At 42.0% G+C, this 10,896-nt stretch overlaps 1 protein-coding gene across 1 annotated transcript in view; it reads right to left on the minus strand.

Annotated features, from left to right (window-relative positions):
- The window catches only part of hook2 (hook microtubule-tethering protein 2), a 15,231-nt gene extending 5,495 nt beyond the window's left edge, over positions 1 to 9,736 (minus strand). Inside the window, exons 1-13 of the mRNA XM_069701222.1 lie at positions 9,539 to 9,736; positions 8,608 to 8,690; positions 7,975 to 8,047; positions 7,778 to 7,828; positions 7,553 to 7,685; positions 7,127 to 7,194; positions 5,252 to 5,317; positions 5,018 to 5,098; positions 3,089 to 3,255; positions 2,202 to 2,342; positions 880 to 1,081; positions 611 to 721; positions 115 to 202 (exon numbers count right to left, since the gene is read on the minus strand). Coding sequence (XP_069557323.1) covers positions 115 to 202; positions 611 to 721; positions 880 to 1,081; positions 2,202 to 2,342; positions 3,089 to 3,255; positions 5,018 to 5,098; positions 5,252 to 5,317; positions 7,127 to 7,194; positions 7,553 to 7,685; positions 7,778 to 7,828; positions 7,975 to 8,047; positions 8,608 to 8,690; positions 9,539 to 9,583 — 1,309 coding nt within the window. The 5' untranslated portion in view covers positions 9,584 to 9,736. The remainder of the gene's footprint in view (positions 1 to 114; positions 203 to 610; positions 722 to 879; positions 1,082 to 2,201; positions 2,343 to 3,088; positions 3,256 to 5,017; positions 5,099 to 5,251; positions 5,318 to 7,126; positions 7,195 to 7,552; positions 7,686 to 7,777; positions 7,829 to 7,974; positions 8,048 to 8,607; positions 8,691 to 9,538) is intronic.
- Positions 9,737 to 10,896: the final 1,160 nt, after the last annotated feature.

Genomic DNA, 10,896 nt, shown 5'->3' on the forward strand with positions numbered 1-10,896 from the left:
AACGCACAGTGCAACCATGTGAAAGGCAACAGGTTTTAATGCTGGATAAAAGTGATCAAGAAAAAATGTCTTCTACCGTAAGTGGCTGATTATCTTGCAGCTTAACCTGCTCACCTGCTCCACTGAGACACCTCTGTTGGACTTGTGCACACCTGAGCTCATCGTTCGTCTCCCGAAGTGTGTCTCTTTCTGAGATCAGACGCTAAGAAATAAAGCATAAGCACATGAGCCACAGAGCTAATAGCGAGACTAATAGCTAGCATGACTCCCACAAGTAAGTGAGGACATTAATCACTCCTGTCAGTTTGCAGAAGGTGTGAGAATTGACACAAGACGTGGGAGTCCGCTGAAGAATAGTACAATATTTGCCTGGTAACAATTAATCCTGCAGGGAAGTGTGCCCTGTAATGATCACTTGCAAATGTTCAGCTACACAATATACTACGCTACGACACCTTGTTAGGTAATCTGACAGAGCGTTGAGACGAGCGCTATAAACAGATGCTCCTCACCGGTAGAACAGCTCTGTAATGGCAGTGTGCGAGTGACGCTCGCATGCGTTTCCTGCCACAATCGACCTTTTAATCCCCGACAACGTTCACCAACTCACTTCTTTCTCCTTCAGCTGCGCGTCGTACTTGTCGTGCAGGTTCTTGTACTCAAACTGCCACTTCTCGGCTTTCACGGCCTCGGCAGAGTGCTTGATGTGAAGCTCGTGGGCCTGTACAGTCAAAGAGAGCACACAGTCCGCAAGAGCCCGCTGTAAAAACGGAAAGGCTTTCCAAACACGTGCAGAAGCCAGACTCTGTTTAACGTCACTTGGATGTCAACACGGGAACAAGCATCACTCTCCCTCCTCCTTCCAGCCCACAAGCTTGCCTGTCTCTTGTAGGTGTCCAGCTGATTGCGGACGGCGTTGGCCCTGCGGAGCTCCTCCTCCAGCTCGCACGTGCGCTGCATGTACACGGTGTTGCGCTCCTCCAGGAGGCGCACCTGTCGGCGCAGGTCTCCCAGATCCTGCAGCTTCCTCTTGTACGTCTCCACCAGTGCTTCGAGCTGGTTCACCCGGTCAGACGAGTGCCTGAGGGGGAGGAAAGGAGCGTGTGGGAGGTGTCGAGCACCAGAAGAGGAATATGATTTTTAGGTAAACACAATACAACAGTGTGGATATGTACTTAACAAAACCAACAACTCTGACGCAAGCCCGTGTCAATGCATGAAATTCTTTTCATCAACACAGATGTCAGAGAGGAGCTGAATGGACGTCTGTGTGTGGGCAGCGTGGGTTGTTTCTGAGAGTGCAAATTGATAATAGATGAACTACTGCTTTAAAGGAGAAGGCTGGTGATATTCAACATTTTTGTCAATAAATCCCTTGAAAGACCAACCAATGATGCGTTAGTTGGTCTCGCAAAACTTTTCGACGTACCGACTGTCTGTATCTCTCGACACCAAACACACGTTTCTACTAAAAATGTATATCTTTAAAAATGATCTATGACCTATTAAGAGTGTCATTAGTTCCACTCAGTGGAAGTTACCAAACGGGGCCCCGAGTACCTTCCACCCACCGTTGGGTAGCAGTTTTTAGTAAATGTTAATCAAACAGGAAGAAATGGTGCATTCGTTGGGCAGATTTTCAGTTGCAAAAATCTGAACTAGAGAGTGTTTACAGCGGCAAAACAATGCGTGTACGTTGTAGTAATGGAGGATGGCACCCGTTGCAACGATGAGGCTCACCAATACATATGAATAGTTTGTAAAGTACAGCAGATCTGTGGAAAGCACAAGATATCAGGCTTTAGCTTGTTACTCATTGTTGGTCCTTTGATGTGGTTTGTTGGTAGTCGTCTTATTCACAACAACATCTGAAGCACTAGCTCAACAATAATTGCCAGCTGATATTTACAAGGTATGTATCTCACAGTTTCACATAAGGGAAATCTGTATGTAAAGCACTGATAAATTATGAATGAGTTGCATAAAAAAAAAGAAGGAAAAAAAAAAGAAGCTGTAAAGCATGAGCACAATCTCGGCGTCCATGTGACTCGACGCCCACCAAGCGTGACTTTCTGCAGTTTTCTTCGAGTGCAAACTTGTTAGCTTGTAACAGGGCATGTACAATTCATTATATAATAATCACTGTATAATCATCTCCATCGGTGTTGTGGCTCCCAGGATGAATAAAAGCCGATTCTCACCTGAGGATGTCCATCTCATCTTTGAGGGCCTGGGCCTCCTCCGCCAGGCTGGTCAGCTCTACATTTCGCTGGTGCAGGTCGGTGACCTCCCGCTCTAGTGTCTCCCCTCGCACACGCAGGTCATCTCTGCTGTTCTCCAGTCTGAGACATACAGGGACTTACGTAAGCGAGTGTTCTCATAGGGAGACACTGAAGGGAGGAAGACGACTCGACAACAGCAGCTCATTTGCATGTTTATATGGTGTTGACTCTTATGACCTACACGGTTAGAACTTGGAGAAGTTGTGGTTAGGATGAGGAAATTATGTGAATATCAACATGTGTAATGAGTGTCTGCTTAGTCCCTCGTTGTGCATTTGAATTAAATACTCATTAAAAAGTAAGTCAAACTCTGGGTGTACTGCTAGTAGATAGATAGATAGATAGATAGATAGATAGATAGATAGATAGATAGATAGATAGATAGATAGATAGATAGATAGAGCGATAGATAGATAGATAGAGTGATAGATAGACAGACAGACAGACAGATAGATAGACATTATTAATCCCGCAAGGGGATTTTTTTTTTTTGCTACAGCAGCATTTATAGATACAGGGCAAAGCAATAGATGTAACTGAATAAAAAAAATAGAGGTAGTAAAAAATATTAAATATAAAATGTAAAAATGTACAATATATACAATAAAAATAGAATAATATTAAATTAAACTCAACTAAAAACAGTGCCAAGAATTAAACAAACAAACAAACAAACAACCAACAGTGCAACTGTGTTATTGATGTGTGATGGATTTTGCCAGAGGTGAGTTATTGTACAGTCTTATTGCAGTGGGCAGGAATGATCTCCTGTCTCTGTCCTTGTGACAGCGGAGCTGGATGAGTACCTGTAATTCTCCTCCTGAAGCTGCTCCATCTGACTCTGCAGCAGCAGCAGCTTCTTGCCCGTGATGGCGGTGGTGGAGGCGTCCAGAGAGTCGCAGCAGCTCAGCTTCTCCTTCAGGGAGCGCGCCTCCGCCTGTAGGGACGACTTCTCTTCCAGAGCCACTGACAGCTGTCGGTGGGGGAGAAAGAAACAGAGCACAAACATTACAAAAGGAGGCACAAAGCCAGAGTCTGTAATGGACTGCTAAGAGAGAAGCCAATGAAGAGGATGTGCAGCTGTACAAAGGGAGGAAAAACAAGAGACGAAGAAGAAGTGCCAGAAAAAAGAGGAAGAGGAAAACCAATTAAAAGTGTAACCTTATCAAGTACGCTAACAAACAAAAAAAAAAAAGACGAAAGAAATCCACAGTACTGGCACACGACGGATTCACAGAGGAGAAAAACAAGATGCACATCGACAAACTCGCCACTTTCAGTACAAAGAGGACCTTAGACACATGCTTTGTTTTCATTTCCCATGCTCAAAGCTTGTTAGTCAGCTGGTGTGCAGAGGTCTCAGATGGAACTTTCTCAGTAGTGCAGTTGTTAGCGTTACCTCAGGGTCTAAACCAGATCCTCGTGATATAAATAGATGAATATGTACAGCTCATTGAGAAACATAAGTAACACTGGTTATGCTGTTAAAGGTCTGAATTCAGGCTGATGAAGTTGGTTTGGTTTGAGGAACGGGGATGACTGGGGGCGACGTTTGCATCAGACTGAACTGAGGTTTCAGTTAGACAAGCTTGCATTCCAATATTTAAAAAAAAAAAAAGGGGAGCAGATACTTACCTGTAGGACATCTTTGCAGTTTGAATACAGCAAAACCCTACACTGAACTTTAAGGACAGATTGCATGCTTTAGCACTGGACCAGTAACAGCAAATAGCTTTCAAAACAACACAAATGACTAATCCCCAACGCGTGGGCTGAGTAAGTAAACAAACAGGTGGGCTGAGAGCGGTACAAATTATTGTTGGCTCCCGCTCCATCCCAAGGCAATGTGTCAGTTTTATCTTTATGTTATGCAACTATTGACTAGAATGTTATCTTTAAAAAAAAAACTAAATTAGTCCCTTCACAGTCAGTGTTGCACAAACAAGCCATGGGAACACAAACAGAGTGTCAGGAGGGCTAATCAATACGGGCCAAAGCACAAACGTTTGCAAGTAAACACAATAAAGAACATGCTGCAACCACAGTACAGTGAAACTACATGTCCATGTGTCTTAAAGTCAGGTGAATAGAAAGGGATGAGATGGCACCATATTACATTAAAACCACAAATTGGCTTCCCTTTTCAGATCTTGTCAAAAACTGTATTATACAAAAGGAAGATCAAATCAAATCAGTATAGCGTTTTAAAGTTATGATCCTTAAGATGGTCATTGAATAAGACCCGGCTTTAAATACAATTTATGGTCAGCAGTTTGGTAGCCATCACCAATCAGTGCTTTTACAGTCAGTAATTTTCTCTCTATAAAGTAGTTTACCTATTAGTGGTCAGACATTCCCACACAATGCAGCATTTCTGTTTCGTGGCTCTCATCTCTTTACTCTTTAACATCGTTTAAAATCTGTATTAAATTACTGCTTTTGGTAACTAAATATAATGTTAAAATAGGTCACCTTGAAAAATAAAGAGTGGCTTTTATTGTGAAAAGCAAAAAGGCTGCACACCTCCTTCTCAGCAAGGTAACCAACTTTATTCTGCTTTGCGTGGAGGTACGTGCAGTATTAATGGCATGCATTGTGGTATGATGGGGGAAAACAAATAATTGCAGGGTGACCTATTTTTGTTTGTCTGCTCTGTAAACCGATAGAAGAGTTGCTCTACAGTTATTTCTGACAAAGTAGCTTCTTAATAAATTAACTCCATTTGGCAAACCAACCTGATGTTCAAGGTCTCGACAGCGCTGACTCAGGTCCTCCTTCTTGTCTGCCTCTTCACTTAGAAAATAATATTTCCTGGACTGCAAATACAGAATGTGCAGACAAAGGTGATGTCAGACTGATCACAGTGGAGGGGCGTAAACATTAATGCCAAACACTAACAGTGTTAGGAAGTACCAAATCAGAGTGCGGAGCTAGTATACATAGAGGGCTGAATGTGTTGTGGGTTTCACCTGGTAATCAAAGTCCCCGTAGGTCTCTGGGCTTCCTGGATCGGATGACGGCTCCTTTGATAAAAGCTACAAAAAAAAGCAGGAACGACACTCACTGAAGGCATCTGGCTCAAAAGCAGGTTTATGTGGTTTTCTGGATTTCTTTGTTTGGTCAAATCTGGAGGATGTTCAATGTTTTTACACCCCCAGAGGTTCCTTTTAAAAAGATCCCATTTTCACACTTTTCTGGTGTTTTATTTGCATTCTTGACCTTCATAATATCTGTGCACTTATAATAATGATGAACATTTTACATGTCAGCCTGTTTTGTGTTTGTTTGTAAGACGTATCGATATCATGGACTCTCTTCTTAACTTTTGTAAGTGATGGACGTCCAAGTAAATCACAGATTTTCTCTTGTCTTGTAGCTTGCTAGCTCTGTGATAGAATGACCGCACGGTGATTTTATGCCTCCACTACGCCATCCATATACCCTCTTTATCCTGAACAGGGTTACGGAGGGGGGGGGCCTGGAGCCTATCCCAGCTCACTTTGGGTGAAGGCCACGGTTCGGCCTGGACAGGGAGCCAGTCAATCACAGGGCCAACACATAGAGACAGACTATTCACGCTCTCATTCACACCTTGTAGAATCACCACCAATTAACCAGTTGTTTTTTTTGGATGGTGGGAGGAAGTCGGAGGACCCGGAAAGAACCGACGCAGGCACCGGGAAAACATGCAAACTCCACACAGAAAGGCCCAGATTCTAACCCAGAACCTTTTTGCCGTGAGGTGACAATGCTAACCAATGCGCCACTCTGCCGCCCACCTCTACACCAGTGATAGCCAAAGCCGGAGGAATTATGTTTTCGGGCTCTCAATCCGTCTGTCCTGTTCTCGTGAACGTGATAACTCAAAAGCCCTTTGAGGGAATATCTTCAAATTTGGTGCAAACGCTCACTTGGTCGCAAAGATCAACTTTATTAAGATTTGGTGGCCAAGAGTCACTGTGACCTCTCAAAACACATTAGTGGCCATATCTAAAGATTTCAATGTCCAATGGTGAATTGATGACACTTTATATCCAAAAGGTCAAAAGTAAATATCATTATGACATCAAAATGTTTTGCAAAACCATTTTAAGGCCATTATTCAACACCGTAACTCAGTAACAGAAGGGGAGATTGGGACCATATTTCACATTTGTTTGGATACAGAATTGGTGACACAAATATTGGGTGTCCACCTTGAAACTGATCCAATTGCATAGATATTCTGTGCTGTTGGGTTGAAGATGTGCTTGAAGCATCCGCGTTTTTAGAATTTGTAGCTTCTTTGCAGCAACATCTGTATTAGGAGCATCGTCAGTCAGCTTTATCAGCTAAACATGTGAACGCATTACGGTTCCTTTGAAGTTTTTACAACACCTTTTCTATGAGTCTGGACAGATATAGATGTAAACTACAACTGGACTGGTTGGCAAACAACCATGAGGGAGTAATTCCAGTCTTCCAGATAAAAGGGTGGAGAGTGACCTCTGCTGAGAGCGGACATATGGACACAAGCGCGAGTTTGCGACATTACAAACTCATGGAAGTCCATGCGGCACTGGTTATTAATACAGGCTGTGTGGACTGAGCGTTTTGACATTTTCACAGTACTTTTGCAGCATGTAGACCTGCTTTATGATCATAAAAGAAGTGGAAATTTGAATTTATACAATATGGGACCTTCAATAACTAAAGATGCACTTGAAATACCAGAGTCTAGTCTCTGGGGTGCTGTTCTGTCTTACGTTTATCCAGACTTCTTTGATGGTGAATTAAGCATGACTAAGAGCTGGATTAATGCAAAGTAGACAGAACGGAGAGGATAAGTGAAGAAGCTCACTCACCTCCTGAATGGCTGTCATCACAACATGCTGGACAGATTCCTCAAGTGTCATTATTTTCTGGATTTGTTCTGTGTTTAGGAAGAGACAACAAAGACCAGTGAAGGTGCAGCCAAATACAGATTAACATAAATACTCTTCTGACACTGAAACCAGCACTGTGTCTATTTTTAGAGAGCCAGTGCTCATCCTGTTGTTGTTGTTGTTTCAATAATCAAAAGACTTGATCAGTTTTTGGTCTTCTGAATTATACTCTGTAAAATAGCCTTCAGTATGGAGAAAACAGCATGTGGTCATTTTATCAACTTGTGATGCTCAGGCCATGACTGAAACAAGAATCATGTGATTTGACTTTCAGTTAATCCACTGTTATTTTCACAGCTGGCTACCTCTGCTTTCTTTTTTTTCCTTTTACAGCCGACAGCTTACCTTGTTTCTTCTCACAACTGACAGCACAACCCAACACGAGCTGCACCAGCTTGCCCAATTCAGTGACGTCCCCCATCTCTCCTATAAGGTTCACGTCTGGCAAATGTACCTCGGATACCTGGTGACCGAGCACCTGTTCATGGTGGAGGAGGAATAAACATTAGGCTCGAGCCTCGAGAAGAATTGAGTGCTGGATGCTGAAGAAGTAAAATAAAATCTTCTTACATCGTGATAATAGTCCAGCATGCTTTTAAGAATCTTTTTCAGGTTGCTGACCTGAAAGAATGAAACAAAGAGTTACAATCTTGAACCTCAATTTAATAAGGGGAAAAGGAGATATAAACAAAAAAAAAGCCAGGACATCTTGGTCATTGTAAGTAGCTATAGGGTATTCTGTCAAATCCTGCTGTTTCACAAATTACCTTGAGGCGCCAGTTGGCCCCGCTCTCCTCCTTGATCCTGCCAAGCCATGTCTCATTAAACCAGGAGGGGTCTCTGTTAATGAGAGCGCAAGAGAACTGTAGTGACGACATTTCTCTGGACATCAAGATTCACAGGAGGCTACAGGGCAGTGAGGCTCTGTGTTTCTGTCCCCCACAAGCACAATAACATGAGCTAAACCATTCATTAAAAATAACAATGTGTGGAAATAATGATGAAGAAGCAGATAAAGTGACCTTAGAGTAAAAGAACACATTGGTTTTTTCAGATTGTTGCATAATTTATCAGTAGTTTTGGGCACATAGAAAATACAAATAGCCCACCAAAAGTGATTGGACCTGAACAGATTGCTTTACTCAAAAATCACACCGATGTCTGAGGCATCCAAGGCCACAGCTGGGCAGTTACACTCAGATAACCACGCAGGCTTCAAACTGTATTCTTTAACAGGTTAAAATTTTGCAGATAGTGGACTTTTAGCGCAAATTACAGATAAGCAAATCTAAGTGAGTGAGGAGTGAGTTCTGAATGAATTTCTAAAAGCCATTTCCTCCGAGTTCCTGTTGTGCTCTCAGACAATCAAAACAGCAGCGAGTGTGACTGCATCTGCTTACATTCTGTGCAGTACATGTGCAACGGCCACTCCACTGGTCAGGTCATACTTGCTGTTGCATGATGGCACCTGAAATGTCTGCAACTGAAAATTAAGACAGTAAGAAGGACTCATTAAAGAAGTGAACTTTAACAAACCATAAATTTGCGAAGTGATCCGATACTTGCACAGGGTTATCCTTAGGTTTCTAGATCCTCTATTTACATTATATTGGACTATTACCATAACAATATCTTTTTCAAAAACACAATGTGGGCCATAAAAAAAATAATAATCTCAAATCATTGGTAAACCAAGACTTTTTATTAAATGGATTTAAGCAGCTATTGTCTCATCCGTCTATAATGAGCATTAAAACATTTTTTTTTTCTCTCTCCCTGTTCAAGGCAAAAACGATGACCCTGCAGGAAAAGTAACACCATAGTGGTCTGAAGTTACACAGCAACATCAAGTAAAAGTCAGTAAATAAAGTAATGATTTCGTCCTGTCTGTCTGACGAGGTGCCAAACAGGTGGGTTCACCCCGATGCGTGAAAAGAAAGTTAGTTACGATAGCCTAAGTCTCTCAGCTTACACTAAGCTACTTGGGGGGTTTGTTTCCCTGGCAGTCAACTTCGCTGACACCGCAGGTCAGTTTGGTAACACGAGATAAAACGGGACCACCTAAAAAAAAAAAAAAAAAAAAACTTCCCGTGTGTTTACCTCGCTGGTTAGCTTTGGTGGCTAGCGACAATTAGCTTACAACCAAACAACTTTCGTACCTCACGACTACTTCCGCGTCAATTTACTCAAGTCAGTAAAGCTTTTTATTTATTTATTTATTTTATATCGATTACGTGAGTTAATAACTTGCTAATAATTTGCTACCACCTGCTGTCAATCTGTTAGCCGGCTGTTAGCCTTGCTGAGAAACTTCGCCGATACCAAACTCACCCAGGTCAGCAGCGAGTCACACAGCTCTGCTTTGTCCAGACTCATCGTGCCGAGCTCAGCGAGACCCGCAGCGGGACCGATTGGACTTGTTTTGCCCCGAAGTTTGTCACTCAGTCCTGACACCACCTTCCACGTCAGTCACCATCCAGCCATGGCCTCCTCCTGTTGCCCCCTTTAACTTCCCTTCGCGTTTAGCTCCTGTTGTCCAAGCGAGCTTTCCGTATTAAGAGCGTTTCCATGGAGACGGATTATGTTACGGATCAGCTTGTCTCGTCGTGGTTTATTATAACCATTATAATGATAATGACTTTTTTTATTTTTTATTTTTTTTAAAGCAGTCATAATGGTGTTGGGTTAAATAGGCCTACTGGCGAGCTTCAATCATAATTTATTGACCTTTTATTCAACCAGGATATTATTGAGATTTAATTGGTTTTTAAATTGGTTTTTTATTGTATGAACACAATAGAGATAACATAAAATATCCCACAAAATCAGGATAAAAAGGAGAGTAATTGTGAAATCGGGAATTTATATTTCCAATACAATTGAAAGAGTATATCCTAAAAACAACACCAAAAAAAACAACCTTCACCAGCTATGCCACTCTAAATAATTAATATCAACTAAAACAAATTCCATCAATATTTTTTTAATTAGAAACCAACAGAGAGAGCACCCAGTTTCTACTTTCAACCTATCAAAACTAGCGGGAAACAACGGATTCAGTCCTGAAACTATGATTATGTATTTCCATTTAGTTTTTATGTTTATCTCACTCCCAGCTCATATCGATCTGTAAACAGTCCCACACACATTTCAGGGGAGTCTTCTGTTTACCTCTAAAGATAAAAAAATAAAAATAAAAAAAGCAAGTCTGGGGGTCTCAAGTTGAGTGAACTGGATTAAGACACCTGGGAGGAAGTGAGGTTCATGACTTGGGGGGTTCGGTGGAGAACTCAGTCATCCTCTGAGGGATAGGTCAGGGCTGACTAATGCTTGAGGCAGGAGGTGTGTTAGGGGCTCTGGCAAGGCAACGCTGGAGCGGAGGCTGACTATTTTTGACAACTGATTCAGTCCTAAAATGTAAAGAGTAGACTGTGTTAAATGCTTTGATAACGGTGATTTTATACCTCTATATCGCTGCCACTTTGTTGTGGCCAAAGTATACAAAAGAAATCGAAATTGAAGCTACTGTGGAGTAGATTACAAGCAGTATCACAGAACAGGAGTTCTTGGCTTGAAGAAAAATCCCACCAGTTGTTGGAGGCCAGTGTCTCTGTTGAAGGTCCGATTGTTTTCTCTTTGCTCTGTTCAAATTTCCTTAAAGCACCACTGGATGGCTCTAGTTGACAAAC

This window comes from Brachyistius frenatus, unplaced genomic scaffold (genome assembly GCF_029030835.1).
Source record: "Brachyistius frenatus isolate BFR_SWC_R1_liver_20210118 unplaced genomic scaffold, ASM2903083v1 Contig_36, whole genome shotgun sequence".
In the NCBI taxonomy this organism is placed as follows: Eukaryota; Metazoa; Chordata; class Actinopteri; family Embiotocidae; genus Brachyistius; species Brachyistius frenatus.